General features: G+C 40.4%; 1 protein-coding gene and 1 long non-coding RNA gene across 5 annotated transcripts in view; one reads left to right on the top strand and one right to left on the bottom strand.

Moving 5' to 3' along the window:
- The window catches only part of dock11 (dedicator of cytokinesis 11), a 61538-nt gene extending 47279 nt beyond the window's left edge, over positions 1–14259 (top strand). For 2 of the 3 annotated variants that reach the window (XM_061912765.1, XM_061912764.1), the window contains 10 exons: positions 1993–2050; positions 2309–2415; positions 2497–2619; positions 3535–3648; positions 5068–5214; positions 5289–5499; positions 7542–7732; positions 7816–7916; positions 8119–8257; positions 13514–14259. In XM_061912765.1, coding sequence (XP_061768749.1) covers positions 1993–2050; positions 2309–2415; positions 2497–2619; positions 3535–3648; positions 5068–5214; positions 5289–5499; positions 7542–7732; positions 7816–7916; positions 8119–8257; positions 13514–13603 — 1281 coding nt within the window. In that variant the 3' untranslated portion in view covers positions 13604–14259. Of the gene's footprint in view, positions 1–1992; positions 2051–2308; positions 2416–2496; positions 2620–3534; positions 3649–5067; positions 5215–5288; positions 5500–7541; positions 7733–7815; positions 7917–8118; positions 8258–8582; positions 8599–13513 lie in introns of all 3 variants that reach the window. The other variant, XM_061912767.1, reaches the window with a different exon arrangement.
- On the bottom strand, positions 2385–13729 carry LOC133560329 (uncharacterized). 2 transcript variants are annotated; one of them, XR_009808420.1, is made up of 4 exons: positions 13493–13729; positions 9409–9492; positions 9145–9195; positions 2385–7876 (listed from the first exon to the last, which is right to left on the bottom strand). It is a non-coding gene; the product is annotated as an uncharacterized LOC133560329 (long non-coding RNA). The 2 variants fall into 2 exon arrangements; XR_009808421.1 differs by lacking the exon at positions 9145–9195.
- Positions 14260–19462: the final 5203 nt, after the last annotated feature.

Raw genomic sequence — 19462 nt, 5'->3', positions numbered from 1 at the left:
GCGGATGGTGGTCCAGAATTGCTTCGAAGCTGTCCGGAAGTCGTTTTCCATGGCTTCCCCGAACTCCTCCCGTGTCCGAGTTTTTGCCTCCGCGACCGCTATAGCTGCACACCGCTTGACCTGTCGGTACCTGTCCACTGCCTCTGGAGTCCTATGAGCCAAAAGAACCCGACAGGACTTCTTCAGCTTGACGGCATCCCTTACCGCTGGTGTCCACCAATGGGTTCTAGGATTACCGCCACGACAGGCACCAACTACCTTGCGACCACAGCTCCAGTCAGCCGCCTCGACAATAGAGGTGCGGAACATGGTCCACTCGGACTCAATGTCCAGCGCCTCCCTCGTGACATGTTTAAAGTTCTTCCGGAGGTGGGAATTGAAACTCTCTCTGACAGGAAACTCTGCCAGACGTTCCCGGGGGGCAACAAGAATTGCCACCCCAGCTCATGGCCTCTCACTGCGTGCAACGCCAGTGTGGAAGAGAGTCCAGTCCCTCTCGAGAGAACTGGTTCCAGAACCCTTGCTGTGTGTTGAGGTGAGTCCGATTATATCCAGCCGGAACTTCTCTACCTCGCGCACTAGCTCAAGCTCCTTTCCCCCCCTGTGAGGTGACGTTCCACGTCCCTAGAGCTAACTTATGTAGCCGAGGATCAGACCGCCAAGTGCCCTGCCTCCGGCTGCCACCCAACTCACAATGCACCCGACCTCTATGGCCCCTCCTATGAGTGGTGAGCCCATGGGAGGGATGACCCACGTTGCCTCTTCGCTCGCCATCGTACCCCTGGCTCCAGAGCGGGGCCCCGGTGACCCGCGTCCGGGCAAGGGGAATCTGAGTCCACTTTGTTGTATATCCATAGAAGTCTTCGAGTTTTTGATTGTTTCCTTTTTTAATTCAATGAATACCATTTACTTCTCAGCATTGTCCTACAAACTCACTTTCTTCCTTTCTATACTTGTAAAAACAAATGAATATCAATCTCTAACTATAAGCTAATGCTAGTGAGTAAAACCGGATCTTTAGTGAGGTTTTACAGGGTTTGTTGTGACAATTACGTCAACTAATGGTGGGAATGCTTGTAACTAAAATGTTTGCTTGCAACTTAAAGCATAACAATTAACTGAGAGACAGCTCTTATCTCAAAACATTTTTTAGTTAACGCACTCTTAAGTTGAGGTACCACTGTTGTATCAATGGGGCATTACTATTCGTTGCATTTTCATAAAAAAGAAACCCTTGTAAAATGTACAATTTATTTGAAAATTACATTATTTGGAAAAATTACCTGCTAGCATTGTTTTAATCTTTAAATATATTTACACAAAAGCTAAGGAAAGTTTTATGTTTTGCCTTTTGTTCTCTATCTGTACTCAAAACAACCCAAATTGTAACTTTAAAATCCAAGGTAATTATCGACCCATAAACATGCTGTATTGTTACACCCTTATTATGTTGTGGGACTGTACTGGCAATGTACTGTTTTATTTGTGCTCCTGTTCTTCACGGTGGCAGAGGGGTTAGTGCGTCTGCCTCACAATACGAAGTTCCTGCAGTCCTGGGTTCAAATCCAGGCTCGGGATCTTTCTGTGTGGAGTTTGCATGTTCTCCCCGTGAATGCGTGGGTTCCCTCCGGGTACTCCGGCTTCCTCCCACTTCCAAAGACATGCACCTGGGGATAGGTTGATTGGCAACACTAAATTGGCCCTAGTGTGTGAATGTGAGTGTGAATGTTGTCTGTCTATCTGTGTTGGCCCTGCGATGAGGTGGCAACTTGTCCAGGGTGTACCCTGCCTTCCGCCCGATTGTAGCTGAGATAGGCGCCAGCGCCCCCCGCGACCCCGAAAGGGAATAAGCGGTAGAAAATGGATGGATTATCGACCCATAAACATGCTGTATTGTTACACCCTTATTATGTTGTGGGACTGTACTGGCAATGTACTGTTTTATTTGTGCTCCTGTTCACATGGTTGTGTCATTGTTAATCATTTCCACAGGCGGCCATGTGCTACGTTCATGTGGCTGCGCTGGTTGCAGAGTACCTGCACCGGAAAAGTAAGATTCCCCATTTACTCACTCACTGACGCACACACACCCACACAAATGAGACTAGTTAATAGGGCAACGAGCAGAATGAAGTGAAAGCTTAACACTAAATAAAACAGGACACATGTGAAAAGGTGAGGGTTGCACTGATTGGCTGAAGTAGCACCTGTTCTGAGACCCATAACGACCTCTAAAAGACATGTTCACAAAAAAAAAAAAAATGAAAACAAACCCTAAACTAATCACTGACTCTTTATCCCTGCTCAGAGTTGTTCCCCAGCGGGCTCACCGCCTTCAAAAAGGTCACACTGAACATTGAAGAGGAAGCCGCCATGAAGGAAGACACAGGGATGCAAGATGTTTATTACACTGAGGTTCTTGCACAACACATCTGACAAGCATAAAAAAAAAATCAATAAAATAAATACAATTTCCTTTTTTCTGCATCTTGCCAGGAAGTCCTGGTAGAGCACCTGGAGGTGTGCGTGGAGGCCCTCTGGAAAGCTGAGCGCTACGAGCTCATCACACATATCGCCAAACTGGTGATTCCGTGTTTTGAAAAGCGCCATGACTACGAGGTACCAGAGCTAGGATGCATATATTGTCATATACTACAGTGTGAGTCCCGCTTAAGTCAGCCCTATTTACAAAGTGGACCAACTCAAGTACTGTGATGCACTGTTGTTCTTATTTTAGAAAAAGTGTCCGCTACATGGTCAAGAACCAAAAGGGGTCGTGTCTATATAAAATGGATCCGTTTATATCGATGTGTAGTAATATTGTTTACTTCATCACTATCACTAAGCAACATAAAAACAAAATTAGCAACATAACTACTGTCTAGTTATACAGCATCAAAACGTGCACACAATGACTTTCTGCTTATTAAGCATCATAATAAAAGCATAACAGTATTAGTAACCTGGATTCTTTCAAATCAGTGAACAAAATGGATCTATTTAATGTTTTTTTTATATTTATTGTTAGCCACTGAAAAAAAGATTTGCGCATGCACTAAAGTTTTGTTGTCAAGGCATACAACGAAAGCAGCAGGGCTCTTGTGGTAGAGTGGCAGCGCCAGCAACTCGAGGGTTCTAGGTTTGATCCCAGCTTCCGCCGTACTTGTCACGACCGTTGGTTCCTTGGGCAAAACACTTTACCCTTGCTCCTGATGGGTCGTGGTTAGGGCCTTCCATGTCAGCTCCCGCTATCAGTATAACCCATTTACCATTTACTATAATTTCCCTTGGTTAAACAAGCTTTTGTTGTCACCCATTTTTCTTATGTCTCTGGACAAAGTCACAAGTACATGTGCAAGAAATTGCCAGTTTTGGCATTTGTTTAGTTTACAACCGTTTATGTCGACATCAGTCAGCCAGGGCATGACAGAAACTTGTTACACTGTACTATTATTGATACTGAGTTGTTCTCATCTGCTATCATTCTGTCTTTGATTGGGGTTTTGGCAATTTTATTTTCTGCCTGTCTTGTAGAAATTAAGCCGACTGTACGACACGCTGCACAGAGCCTACAACAAGATCATGGAAGTGATCCAATCTGGACGAAGGCTGCTTGGAACATACTTCAGAGTTGCTTTCTATGGACAGGTGGATCTTTCATTATGATTATTATCATTGTCATTACTATTAAGTAAGAATACTTGTGATATTAAACCCTTCCTACTATTTTTAGCACCGAAACACATGTTACCGAATGCCTTACAACATTTTAAACACCGAAGTAAGCTTGAGTAATATTTTAAACAAACCAGACCAAAAAAAAAAAGTAATATGTCCCTTACCTCTGCATGAACTCAATTTGTGTGAGCCTTTTAGTTTCATTACATCTCCACTACAAAAAGTATATATCTTATAGAGATCATATTTTAACTTTTTTTTCTACATTCATAACACTTCATTGTGCCTACATAACATGTAATGGTGGTTATATGGCCAAACTGTTGCATAGATTATGTTTACAGACCATCTTCAAAACGCTTTTTGTCGTCTCTTCAAGATGCGCCGTTTTGTGGCTGGTTTTATTTATATACCTCTACTTGGACTGCGTCTTCTCCCCGTCAGCCATGTAATAGTTTTTAGTGCTTCCATATTGAGTTTATCCACAGATACAAGTTAGAACTATACAGTACTTCATAACAGAAATGCCAACAGCGAAGGATGCATGTGCACTTACGAGTCAGTCTGCCCCCCAACAAGAGGATAGCGAAAAAGAAGGAACTTACTGACTACGAGGACTACAATGGTGGACGCGTGCAAAGCACTTTGGATACATGTTTATCATATATGGATAGTCCACTGATGTCTACGGCTTGTTTGGAGGAAATATATAAATAAAGGAAACATTATTTTATATACATCTCCGCCATGCCTCCCATGGTTTGATTTCAAATTTTTGTGATTAATTTAAATCCCTAATACACAAAATACCTAATACACAAAAGCAGGTACCAACAGGCAAGAAAAAATGGTTTTGCATAAATGGTCGCCTTTAAATTAAATCAAGATTAAAAGTGTTTTGTTTGTACCAAAAACATATTTTTTATTGATTTGTTGGCAGATTATTTTTATTATTTGAAGTTGGGTTGAAATATACTTTCAAATTGCTTTAATTACAGAAAAAGTTACATTGAGAAAAAGTAGTATCATTTAAAATTTGATATGAGTCAATGTATCTGCGGATTTCAGCAAGAACTCCTGTTGGATGGAGGGCACAACACCTTGTCGTTGCTTATCAAATTTACGAAAGTATTTGGTTTGATACAACAGACTTCTTTCTTTAACCAACCCTAAAAAAAGAAGTCTCAGGGTTCCACTTATTTATATTTTGCTAGTATTTTAAATTAGGCAGTTACAGTTCTTAATACCCACATTAACCTCAGATGTCTGTACAAATATTACTTAAGACAGATACATTAATTCCAACCGTCTTTATAGTCAAAAATAAACATTTTAGATATTTTCTTTGGCTTTTTCTGGTGTACAAGCGAGTGTGCGTGTTTTGTGCAGGGTTTCTTTGAGGAGGAGGATGGGAAAGAGTACATTTACAAGGAGCCCAAACTCACCGGTCTGTCTGAAATCTCCCAGCGACTTTTGATGCTCTACGGGGAGAAGTTTGGGCCTGAGAACGTTAAAATCATTCAAGACTCCAACAAGGTGCTTTTTTGTCAATTTGAGTTGTGAATTCCGACGGAAGGACAACAAGTGATGCAGGTCTTGTCGTTCCGCAGGTCAACCCCAAAGACCTGGACCCCAAGTTTGCCTATGTGCAGGTAACCTTTGTCAAGCCCTACTTTGAGGAGAAGGAGACACCGGAGAAGAAGACAGACTTTGAGAAGTGCCATAACATCAACCGCTTTGTGTTCGAGACGCCGTACACACTGTCGGGGAAGAAGCATGGCGGCGTGGAGGAGCAGTGCAAGAGGAGGACCATACTTACAAGTACAAACTTTGGATCTTTAAAGTACAGGCGATGACCACGCTTAGTGTCATATAAGGCTGCGTTCACACTTGTGGTCCTGTACGATCACCCGGACCAAAACATTTTTCAAAAACTTAATGTGCTCTTTGGGGGGCGGTTGGCTTAATGTTCACACTATTATTTTTATCATGTGACCAAAGACTGCACAATAAGGAACATAAACATAACTGTCAGAACTTGATTGGGCCGCTTTTGAGGCGAATTACATGACGTAATTTGAATATTCCAAACCAAAATGCCGTCTGCTGGATTGAATATGTAGATTATTTTCATATTGTGCTGTATTGAACCAGCTCCAGCTTGTGGTGCCTAAGAAGAGACTTAAAACCAGCGGAGACAGGGCCTTCTCTGTGGTCGGCCCTGAGCTCTGGAACACTCTGCCCCTCCATGTTCGAACTGCTCTCAAAGTGTGGTGTTTTAAGTCTCGTCTTAAGACCCACTTTCATTCTCTGGCTTTTAACACTACGTGAGTTGTGTGGTCCTCTGTGTTTTTAAATTTAGATTTGTATTTATTGTTTTGATTGGTTTTACCCTTTAAAATTGTTTTTAATCATTTATATTTATTTTTATTGTGTCTTTATATTGGTTTTATATTTATTTGTTTTTTGCTTTTATTCAGTCATTGTTGGAGCTAAGGATAATTATATATTGTTTTTAGTATTGTTGTGCAGCACTTTGGAAACATTTTTGTTGTTTAAATGTGCTATACAAATAAAGTGGATTGGATTCGATATTTACCAGTTTACATATTACAAAAAGCTTATAAAATATACTTTTAAAGAGCTTTCGAAAGATATTAGGTAACATTAGGTAACTCAAATATTCCTGTCCAAAATGCCGTCTGCTGGGTTGAATATGTAGATTATTTTGAAATCTTGTTAGGTTTACCAGTTTAGATATCACAAAAAGCTTCTACACCATAGTTTTTAAAGCCCTTTCTTGACATTGACGTACTATAACTCAAATATTCCAAACCGAAATGTTGTTTTACAACATTTTTATATTCTGCTATCATAACCTATTTAGATATCACAAAAAAACATCTAAGGTGAACCTTTTAAAGAGCTTTTGTGACATATTAGGTGATGACATACTGTAACTGAAATATTCCAATCCAAAATGCTTCTCCTGGGTTGAATACAGTACATACAGTATTTTTGCTATTTTTGCTGTCTTAGCTTTTACAAAAAGCATTAATATATACTTTGAAAACGCGGTTACACAGAGGGACAGCACGTATACCACATTTAATTTGACATAATTGTCATTTTTGCTGGCTTTTAGCTGTCATTTTAACAGTGGTCCACTGTTTTTTTGTCCATCTAGTGTTCCCATTTGTAGTTCAAGTGAAGCGAACGGCACCATAGTTCATTTGTTAAAATGTTTGGTGTACACCAGGGTTCGAGTGATTGCTCGGCACAAAAAATATATACTAGCAGCGCAAACGCACCAGAGTTTGTTTTAACTGAACCAAGCATGACAAGTGTGAATGCAGCCTATAAGCATGGGCTGTGTTTCAATTCACATATTTATTTACACATAGTGTACTATATGTGCTGTGTACATCCAGAGGGCCCAGATTTTAACAGGTGCTGTTTCTCAAATCCATTATTCATTTTTCACGGAAATTATGACCTGCTTCCTCATCCTTCTATAATTTTTTAATTATACGTACTGAAAATGGCGATGATTAAGGGATTAAGGGTGGTTAGTGTTAATTGCTGCACACTCGCTATTTGGTGAACAGATTTCTGCCCTCCAAATGCAAAGTGGAAATATGTGAGTTGAAACACAGCCTTCGTGTTAGTGCACAAATAGGCAGCCATTAGTATCCAAAGGGTGGTTTTCTATCCTCTTTGCTATTAGTGCTACTGCACCATTATTTAGTGTAAATATTTTTAAAGGATACTTGGTTTTGTGGTGATGAAATAACGCCTTTGTTTTATTGTTGCGCTATTTGCCGTAGCATGGCGCTTTTCTCATGCCTTTGCCTCCCCTTCAGCGGCCAACACATTTCCTTACGTGAAGAAGCGAGTGGAGGTCGTCACAGAGAAGCAGGTGGACCTCCGGCCGGTAGAGGTGGCCATCGACGAGATGAGGTCCCGCACGGCCGAGCTTCTCAAGCTGTGCTCCAGCGCTGAGGTGGACATGATCCAGCTGCAGCTCAAACTGCAGGGATGCGTGTCTGTGCAGGTTTGAGATCTTGGGGGAGGAGGAGGAGGATGGTGATGTTCTTGCAGGATGTTTATGGTGTTCAGGTGCGATGATTGTTGCAGGTGAACGCCGGCCCCATGGCCTATGCCAGAGCCTTCCTGGATGACAGCAAGACCAACCAGCCTGGCGGAAAAAAAGGGAAAGAGCTTAAAGACATTTTCAGGCAAGCTTAGTTTATTTGTATTTGGCACTTATTATCTTGTTAACCACGTCTGCATATATTGATGTTCCTTCTCGTTCATATTCCCTAAATCACATATTATCCAATGTAAACAAACTTTGCAAAATGTAATCGGATTGGGTTATAATTTTTTGAGCTCGTTTTGGGCTCTTAAACCGCTGAAAATGTTCCTACCCCCTCACAGACGTTTTGTGGAGGCGTGCAGCATGGCTCTAGATATCAATGAGCGGATCATCAAAGAGGATCAATTCGAGTACCACGAGGGCCTCAAAGCCAATTTCAAAGACATGGTGAAGGAGCTCTCTGATATCATCCATGAGCAGGTAACACTTCATCAGATGATTATGCTTTGCATTCTGACTACAATAAAGTTCCGCTTACGGCTTGCGTTTGACAACACATGTGTCCCCCATTGTAGTCAGTGTTTAGCGATGGTGCGCTTTTTGTTGAGCAAGAAATATTTAGCAACAGTGCAGATGAGACTCTGACTGTGCGTCCCTCATGCTTTCTGAGGCAATTAACCAGTCACTCCTAGTTTGTTTGTTTGTCTGGAATGTTTTTATTGGCAAGTGTGCCATCGCTGCATTCATTGTTCTGTTTACACTAACTGCTGACTTTCTTTTCCTTCCAAATTGTGCTGTCCTTCAGCTTTAGAGGAGAACAGGTAACGTGAGCTTTTGCTGCTACGACTCGCTAAATTCAAGTCTGGAATTTAGACTGAGAACGCACTTTTTTGTGTCTTTGTAGCTTTAATGCTAATGATCTGTGTGTGTCCACGTCTTTCTACGACAGTGTGTGAGTCTGTTCTGCACTTTATTCACATTTACTTTTTCAGTGGTACGTCAACTTATCAGAAATTTGACATACGCGCTGTCTTTAGGCTTTTTGTTATGCTTTAAGTTACAAAGCATAACTTGTGTTCCGAGCATATTCACCACCAGTTTAAGTAATATTCGTAACAGGGTTGTGCCGTTTGAGCAATAAGGAGGTAATATATTGTTATATGTTGTTGTTCATACTTTGTTTACAAATAAACAAACATAAGGTTTGATTTTACAGTTGATGTGCGCGTTTGAGCGCCGCTCAGAGATCGACACAATTCTGCCCTCCGAACTTCAATACTAAGGAAATTAGTGTGAAGGAGTAGAAGCGGAAGACCAAATCAGAGAAACAAACCTTTAAAAAGACATCCTACTTGTTAGCAACCTACCCTGCGAGTAAGCCCCACCGTAACGCCAGTCCGGATCACACAAGCTGCCACCTATGGAGGTTAATTTGTGTTTTTATTACGAAAGCTTTTTTTTGACACTGAAATTATGTAACTGAATTTGTTGCATCTGTATTTTGTGAACTGAATTTCTTTACATCAAATGCTTGAGTTTAAAAATTCAGTGTATAAAAATGTTGTGTAATAACATTTTGTGCTGAAAAATGCAGTGTCCAAAAATTGGCTGCTTCAAAATGCAAGACTTACTTCAGGTAAATTAAGACTGAAGCAATCGATCCTGTCTCAGAACCAGCCAATGAGGTGTCAAGTTTGAAGTCACGTGAAACGGTTCTGGCAAAACAGCATAAAAAGTGCAGTTAACTGGGCTACCTGGGCATAATACAACATAATTAACATTTCAATGTGGCCTGCTGGATATTTTCAAACAATAACAATGATTATAATTGTTAGAATCTGCACTGTTGAGTGACATATGAAGCTCTGCTTCATGCAGACCAGGCACAAACCGAGTGGGGCACAGTGGTCGGCTAGTTTACAGAGCAAACAGCCTGATCGGGAGTGTCAGACAGAGGCAGATTTCTACAACAAAGCTCTACAGAACAGTTATATTTTTACGAATATTTTGGATTTTCTTTTTCCTTGACGTTTGTTTCGCTGTTTGTTGCTCGTCTGTTACTCTTGTTCGATTATAAAAGTTGTCAATCAAGGAGGTGCTCTGCAGTCGAGGGGCAACGTTCATATATTCTCAATTTTTAAGAGAAGTGAGGGAAATAATAGATTTTTAGATGCATCGTAATCCAGACATGGATTAAATTGATTAGTAAACATCAGTAATCTATCATCAATGTATTTACTGTAAATAAAGTAATGCAGACAGTTTTAAAATGTGGCTGACTGCCGCTAGATCCCTTATTGTAGAGCACATATGTTATAGTTTTGCACACATTTCTATTAATTGAATAAATGCACTGGGAATTAATTTAACTGTTTCTTATTACAGATGCATTGTTTTTAAAAGTTGCTAGTGATAAACGCCTATTTAGTGAAACGGAAATATATTTAAAACTGCATCAATATACATACACTTCTTTAACTTTAAATAACTTTAATAAATTAAAGTTGAATCCTTTATCGATTTTTAATCAAATCTTAGCTTCTGAGTCATAATTGTAATCGAATCATGAAATGCTGAAAGATTCCAACCTCTGATATTCAGTGTTTTATTGTTCATAGTCTGGTGGTATGGCATACCAGTACTACTGATGTTGAGTGTGTCAAAACTTACACATAATGTGCATACAAGCAATAACATCATGGAGAGGCAATTCTTCTGGTTAATAAAGAGGGTTTGTGAAGCGCAATATGGAGGTATTCGGGCAGAACGGTGGAGGAGGGTTTAGTACGTCTGCCTCATAATAGCAAGGTCCTGGGTTCGATCCTGCGCTCGGGATCTTTTGATTGATTGAAACTTTTATTAGTAGATTGCACAGTTCAGTACATATTCCGTACAATTGACCACTAAATGGTAACACCCAAATAAGTTTTTCAACTTGTTTAAGTCGGGGTCCACGTTAATCAATTCATGGTACAAATATATACTATCAGCATAATACAGTCATCACACAGGTTAATCATCATAGTATATACATTGAATTATTTACATTATTTACAATGTGGGGGGTGGGATGAGGAGTTTTGGTTGATATCAGTACTTCAGTCATCAACAATTGCATCAACAGAGAAATGGACATTGAAACAGTGTAGGTCTTACTTGGTAGGATATGTACAGCCAGCAGAGAACATAGTGAGTTCAGATAGCATAAGAACAAGTATATACATTAGAAATACACTTGATTATTTACATTAGTTTATTTACAATCCGGGGTGATGGGATGTGAATGGAGGAGGGTATTAGTAAAGTGCTGAAGTGGCCAGGAGGTGTTGCTTTAGAGCGGTTTTACTTTTACACCTGTTGGGAGTGCATTCCACATTGATGTGGCATAGAAAGAGAATGAGTTAAGACCTTTGTTAGATCGGAATCTGGGTTTAACGTGGTTTGTGGCGCTCCCCCTGGTGTTGTGGTTATGGCGGTTAAAGAAATAGTTTGACATGTACTTCGGTATCAGGGAGGTGTAGCTGATTTTATAGACTAGGCTCAGTGCAAGTTGTTTTACTCTGTCCTCCACCCTGAGCCAGCCCACTTTGGAGAAGTGGGTTGGAGTGAGGTGTGATCTGGGATGGAGGTGTAAAAGTAGCCGGACTAGCTTGCTCTGAGATGTTTGGGTACCAGGAGGTGCAAGCGTAATCGAAAAAGGGTTGAGTGTGAGGGTTAAGGGTTCAGTGTAGAGTTTGCATGTTTTCCCCGTGACTGCGTGGGTTCCCTCCTGGTACTCCGGCTTCCTCTTACTTCCAAAGACAAGCACCAGGGAATAGGTTGATTGGCAACATTAAGTTGGCCCTAGTGTGTGAATGTGAGTGTGCATGTTGTTTGTCTATCTGTGTTGGCCCTGTGATGAGGTGGCGACTTGTCCAGGGTGTACAACGCCTTCCACCCGATTGCAGCTGAGATTGGCTCCAGCACACCTTGCGGCCCTGAAAGGGATAAGCGGCAGAAAATGGATGGATGGGCTTCAAAACTAACAATAAGGGTAACGGTTTTAAACAGAGACGCGCTGCGCTGCAAGTTCTGCTTTAAAACAAGCCTCGCCGATGTATATGTATGTTGATGCATTTTTACATTTATCTTTGTTTCACTAAATAAGCTTTTATCACTTGCATTTTTAAAAAAATGCATTTGTAACAATAAACAGTTAAATTAATTGTTACATTTATTAGATAAATAGAAATGTGTGCAAAACTAGAACATAAGTGCTCTATATATAATAAGGGGAGTCTCTCGGCGAGGTGGTTTGCTGCGGTCAGACAACTTTTTGAACTCTTTGTTTACAGTAAATAAATGGATTATTGATTATTGATGTTTACTAATCAATTTATAATCGTCCATGTCTGAATTAAGATGCATCTTAAAATCTATTAATTCCCCCACCTCTACTGACTATATGAACGTTGCTCCTCAAGCTGCAGAGCATCTCCTTGATCGACATCTTTTATAATCGAGCAAGAGCAACAGAAAAGCAATAAACACAGCGAAACGAACGCCAAAGGTAAAAAACATCCCCATAGTCGTAAAAATATTACTGTTCTGCAGAACTTTATTGTACAAATCTGCCTCTGTCTGACAATCCCAATCAGGCTATTTGCTCTGTAAACAAGCCCCTACTACTGTTTCCCACTCTGTTTGTGCCTGGTCTGCTATCAATTGGTTTGAAATTGTAAGTATAATTTGATGTAAAAAAAAAAATTCAGTTCACAAAATCCTCATATAGTCATCTTCGTTGTCTTTTACCATGTCTGCCATGATTACAACACACTCGCGTTTGTTTCCGGAAATAGGAACACCCATTTTTTGTCGGAAATCGGAAGTGTGCTGCTATGGGAACAGAAATAAATGCACTGAGGAAATAATTATAGGTAATCCATAAAATGACCAAAGTACGGTAAATATGGTACATATTATGATCGTTTCTGTTACTACATTATATATAGACTTGCATTGTGTATATAAAACATTGACGGAGAGTGTTGAAGTTGTTTTAGAGGGTTTTACAAAGGTAACTCCCATTAGCTGCGTCTTCCAAACTTTTTAGTCATCTTTAAAATCCTAAAAAAAAAGATGTGTCTTCTTGTCTTTTATAATGATTGTGAACAATAGGCAAAATTCCAAAAAAGTGCAGTTCCACCTCAAGGAGTGTGACTGATTGAATGATAGCAAAACTAGCATAGTTATTCAATGAACAACCAAATGATCAAACTTATGTCTGTAGCTCACTTACTAACTTTTATTATAAAAGACTTTAGTATAAACCTTTTTGGATCAAATGGTGGGCTTATCTGACTATGGGCAAGTCAGACGCCCTTAAAAAACGTTAGATGGTCATTTTGTGATGAAAAAAACAACAACTTTAAAAGCAATTTGAGCGTCTCCTCACAAAAGTGGCGTAAACAAGTGAGAGTGATGATAGATTGTTTTCACATTTGGTGCTCATGAAATATGTTCTAGGAACACAACTGTCAGGACATCATAAAGTCAAGTTTTCATGAAAGGGGACCTTTTCATAGGCTGATGTGAGAAGTCATTAGTCAAATATAACATTTGCATGCTCTCGTTCTGCTGCCATACGGTGACGCCTTAGTGTCTGGCAACATTATTAGTTAATATTTTACAAAAGCAATGTTTATTAACAGCGTTTTACAATCATTGATATACAACCTGCTCTATTTTTGGCCACAGATATACCAGGAAGGCATGATGCGCTCGCTCCTGCAAAACTCCCTCCACGTATTCCGTGCCATCAGCGGGACTTCTCCTGACCTTGGCTGACTGTTACCCTTCCTAATATTCCACAAAACTAAAGAGTAACCGCTCTCCTCGCTTTCTGTCAACTTCCTGCCCGCCAAGACAAGAGGACGCCATCAGGCTGCCGCTTTACTGGATGTGCAGCCCAAGAATGTAATGAGGCATGAGTCATACTCAAATGCACTGCACTTTGAATGTGTTTTTTTGCCGTAGGCATCAAATTGCAAGACCGACTCATGTTCTACTCGGAGGTTATTTACATCCCAATGTATCCTCGTTATCGCCCTTCAGATCTATGCAGGATACCTTTTAGGAATTTTAACACGTATCCACGGATACTAAACACAGAGAGGAGACCGCCAGTAACATAAACACGTGAGTCACACGAGAAGCGCGTCAAGCGTAAACACGTACAAAAGGCAGAGCCTGCGTTGCATCTGAAATGCTAAATGGTGGCCTAATGACACAGTGCCTTGGTGCCCCCACCTGCTTATTGACAGTCTTTCACAAGTGCTACACTGAAAATGTGCATTATGTACATACAGTATCACTGTGTCACTGTGCTGTACATTTCATTCCATGTTCATGTTTGTAAGTACTCTGTATTTATATTGCTCACATGTTTTTATTATTGTTGCATAAAGAACAACTTTTTTCTTAATAAAAAAAAGCAACGTCGATTCAAGTTTCTTTTCTTGAACAACGCTATGATTCCAAGGCAATTACTATAAATTTTGAAACGCATGTAGAATTGCAACATTCTGAAAGTATTTCTAGTATTTTGACTCTCCAAAAAATATTATTAATATCTTAGCATAATAGCACGTGAAGTTTAGTGCAACCCCAATTTTCGGAGATGGTACTTGGTGAAAAAAGTTTGAGAACCACTGATCTACATGCTTGCTAGTCTGAAGGTACAATGAAAGAAACAATTTAAAATCCCCACCTATTTGTACACAAGGCAGCTGGTCTGATGAAAATTTGTTCCAGGCGAATATTGAAAATATTTGTGTATGCACATGCATGCGCACACTCGTCTGGGAGCAGACATCGATGGGTAGCAGTTATCGACAGGACGCCGGCAGCACTCGTCAAGGCCAAGACCGCGGCATTATGACCGCCATGCTTGACCCAGACTGCAGCATTATGACCGCCATGCTTGACCCAGACTGCGGCATTATGACCACCATGCTTGACCATAAGCAAAACCCAATTAACTTGCTACTCGCTTGTAATTTGCAATACATGTTTCTCCCTCATGTTTGCCGTGGTATTGTCACGGTTTGAGTGCTGCATGAATGCTTCTGGCACCGGGCAATCTTTGCTTGAACAGAAATTTGTATTTAGAATATTAAAGTTGAGCACCATTTTGATATAAAATTGCTGGGCTACCATTGACAGCAAAACAAGACTTAATTATTTTACTAGTAACGTGTGTTAGAATTCATGTTTACCCATACATGCTGACAGCACTTGTGCAGGCCCTTACCACGGCACTGTCACCACCAAGCTGGACCGTAGGCAGGACACAATCATCTTGCTACTCACTTGAAACTTGCAATACTTTTTTTGCGGTGGTACCCTCATGGTTTAAGTGCTGCATGAGTGTTTCCAGCACTGGGGACTTTGTGGTTTATCAAGGGGAAACATACATTTATATTCATAATATTAAATGTGAGCACCATTGTTGTCTTAAGATTGCTCGACTACCACTGACTGTCGGCAAGACGCAATCATCCTGCTGCTGTTCTCATGTGTGTTGGTTCATGTTTGCTCTAAAGGTCTACTGAAATGAGATGTTCTTGTTTAAACGGGGATAGCAGGTCCATTCTATGTGTCATACTTGATCATTTCGCGATATTGCCATATTTTTGCTGAAAGGATTTAGTAGAGAACATCGACGATAAAGTTTGCAACTGGAGGAAAGCCCTGCCTCTACCGGAAGTCGCAGCTATATTCACATTGATTTTAATGGGAGCCTCCAACAAAAAGTGCTATTCGGACCGAGAAAACGACAATTTCCCCATTAATTTGAGCGAGTATGAAAGATTTGTGTTTGAGGATATTGATAGCGATGGACTAGAAAAAAAAAAACAATTAAAAAAAACGCGATTGCAATCGTGTTGCATTGAGACGGATTCATATGTTTTTAGAAAGTTACTAGGATAATTCTGGGAAATCCCTTATCTTTCTATTGTGTTGCTAGTGTTTCAGTGAGTTTAACAGTACCTGATAGTCGGAAGTGTACGTCCACGGCCGGGTGTTGACGCGCAGTGTCTCTGGGAAGTCGACGCCAGCTGTACGGATGGCACAAGCTCAGCTGATATCCGGTAAGAAGCGACTTTTTAACCACAATTTTCTCACCGAAACCTGCTGGTTGACAAGTGGTCGGGATCCATGTCCGCTGTGATCCATAGTAAAGTTTCAACTCCGTGAATTTTAAACAAGGAATCACCATGTGTTTGTGTGGCTAAAGGCTAGAGCTTCCCAACTCCATTGTTCTACTTTTACTTCTCCAATATTAATTGAACAAATTGCAAAATATTCAGAAACACAGATCTCCAAAATACTGTGTAATTATGCCGTTTAAGCAGACGACTTGTAGCTGTGTGTGTGTGCAGCGCTCATATTCATAATAGCCCGTGACGTCACGCGTACACGTCATCATTACACGACGTTTTCATGAAAAAAGTCCCGGGAAATTTAAAATTGCAATTTAGTAAACTAAAAAGGCCGTATTGGCATGTGTTGCAATGTTAATATTTCACTATTGATATATAAACTATCAGACTGCGTGGTGGGTAGTAGTGGTTTTCAGTAGGCCTTTAAATCAGGGGTCTGCAACATGCGGCTCTTTAGCGCTGCCCTTGTGGCTCCCTGGAGCTTTTTCAAAAATGTATGAAAATAGAAAAAGATGGGGAGAAAAATATATTTTTGTTTTAATAGGGTTTCTGTTGGAGGACAAACATGAACCAAACCTTCCTAAATGTTAGAAATCCCACTGTTTATATTAAACATGATTCTTTGAACTCACCGTAGTTTGTTTACATGTATAACTTTCTTCAACGATGCCAGAGAAAGACATATTTTATGCCACTCATTCCTTGTCGCATTTTGTCCACCCATCTTTTTATGATGTGTATGAATGCACAAAGGTTAGCTTTGTTGGTGTTATTGACTTGTGTTAAAAATATAAGTTAAAGTACCAATGATTGTCACACACACACACTTGGTGTGGTGAAATCTATCCTCTGCATTTGACCCATCCCCTTTTTCACCCCCTGGGAGGTGAGGGCAGCAGTGAGCAGCACCGGTGGCCGCGCCCGGGAATCATTTTTGGTGATTTAACCCCCAATTCCAATCCTTGATGCTGACTGCCAAGCAGGGAGGTAATGGGTCCCTTTCTAATCGTCTTTGGTATGACTCGGCCGGGGTTTGTACTCACAACCTACAAATCTCAGGGCGGACACTCTAGGTGTGGAGTGCAAGCTAACCGATGCTAACATACTATATAGGCTATTTTTTTGTACATACTGCATCATTATGCCTCACTTGTAGGTATATTTGAGCTCATTTAATTTCCTATGTCCTCTGTGTATTTAATGTATATCTGCATTTCTCATGACATATTATCTGTATGTAATATTGTGTGCATTTCTGATAGTGGTGTGTGTGCTGTTACAGACCACAGCAAACGTAACCCAGCTTGCAAAGATTGTAATAAATCTATTAGAAGAAGACAGCCCGCCATTTCCTTTAACTTGGACACAGACATCTATACCTTTGGCCATTCTAAGCCAGTAATTTAGTTATCTCACCCTCTGAGAAGACTTCATTTTACTAATGTTTTCCAATGTTGTAAAAATGGGAAGAATGAATATTACATTTCTGTCAACGAATATTTGTGTCAACCTGCAACACAGTCATTTTGATAGTAGTCTATTATAGCTTGTATAGACACTTATATCATGTGTTGTCTTCATTTTAAGGCTTTTAATTTTTTGCGGGTCCAGACAGATTTTTTTGCTTGTTTGTTTTTGGTCCAATATGGCTCTTTTATCATTTTGAGTTGCTGACCCCTACTCTAAATGAACTACATAAACCATTTATGTGCCAGCATCACTCGTGCAGGCCCACACCACCAAGCTTGACCATAGGCAAGTAAAATGTATCTTGCTACTCACTTGTCCTGTTTGCTCTCAATGTTTGCTGTGGTACGGTCATGGTTTGAGTGCCGCATAAGTGCTTTGGGCAAGTTGTGGTTGATCAAGGGAAAACACAAATTTTGTATTTAGAACGTTCTATTTGAGCACCATTGTTATCGAATATTTCTTGACTACCCCTGACTGTAAAACAAGGCAGTCATCGTCCTCCTCACGTGTGTTAGAATTCACGTTTGCCCGGGGTGAATTACGTGTAATGCCCCAGTGTCGGCACTAAGTAATTAAGTAAGTACATTTTATTTATAAAGCGCTTTTCACAGATAAAATCACAAAGCTCTGTACAAAACATGCGTGAATTAAAACAACAATTCAATTAAAACAGGGGCAACATCATAAAACCTCACAACAAACTTGAAAAGTTTAACAGATTACTCTTCATTTACAATCGAAGTTAAAAAGTGGCTTTGGAGCAATCAAAGGTGCTCACACGGTCACTAAGGTGGGCACTAGCAGTTTAGCTCTGTTGGTAGAGTGGCCGTGCCAGCAACTTGAGGGGTTGCAGGTTCAATTCCCGCTTCCGCCATCCTAGTCACTGCCGTTGTGTCCTTGGGCAAAACACTTTACCCACCTGCTTCCAGTGCCACCCACACTGGTTTGAATGTAACTTAGATATTGGGTTTCACTATGTAAAGCGCTTTGAGTCACTAGAGAAAAAGCGCTATACAAATATAATTCACTTCACTATGTTTGACAGATCAACTTAAAGGCCTACTGAAACCCACTACTACTGACCACGCAGTCTGATAATTTATATATCAATGATGAAATATTAACATTGCAACACATGCCAATACGGCCTTTTTAGTTTACTAAATTACAATTTTAAATTTCCCGCAGAGGTTTCTGTTGAAAACGTCGCAGAATGATGACGCGTATAATGACGTGTGTTTGTGACGTTATTGGTTGGAGGCGACATATTAGCTCAGCACCACTTAAGGCTAAAAGTCGTCTCTTTTCATCGCATAATTACACAGTAATTTGGACATCCGTGTTGCTGAATCTTTTGCAATTTTTTTAATTAATAATGGATACTATGAAGAACAATGCTGTTGGTGGAAAGCGGTGTATTGCAGCTGTCTTTAGCACCGAGACACAGCCGGTGTTTCTTCATTTGTTGTGAAGCTTTAACACAGAGCGGTCAAACTAACATGTTTCTCGACGTCAACCAGCATGTTTTTGGATGGGAAAATTGTGATATTATCTTACCGGAGACTTTAGCGGATTATGCGTCCTCCTGCAGTAGCTGTCAAAAAAGGCAGCTGTGAGCTTGGCTCCTCGGCTTCTCTCTGAGACACTTCGTGTTCACTGCAGCCATCCGACTTTGAAGTATGTCTTTACAATCTCACTAAAACACTTTTAAAACAATAAGCAGATAAGGGATCTTCCGGAATTATCTTAGTAAATGTGTCTAATTACATCTGAAACACTCACACTGCCGCCGCCCTGAGCCGTCGCTTTTTATTTTATTTTATTTTTAATTTTTTTCCTAGTCCTTCACTATCAATATCCTCATCCACAAATCTTTCATCCTCGCTCAAATTAATGGGGAAATTGTCGCATTCTCGGTCCGAATTTTGCTCTTACTGTTGGTGGCTCACATTATAAACAATGTGAGGATGTGAGGAGCCCTCACACCGGTGACGTCACGCACACATACTTC

Source organism: Nerophis ophidion, linkage group LG10 (assembly GCF_033978795.1).
Source record: "Nerophis ophidion isolate RoL-2023_Sa linkage group LG10, RoL_Noph_v1.0, whole genome shotgun sequence".
NCBI classification, from domain to species: domain Eukaryota; kingdom Metazoa; phylum Chordata; class Actinopteri; order Syngnathiformes; family Syngnathidae; genus Nerophis; species Nerophis ophidion.
The sequence above is the reverse complement of the archived record's forward strand: the minus strand, read 5'-3'. Positions and strand labels throughout refer to the sequence as shown.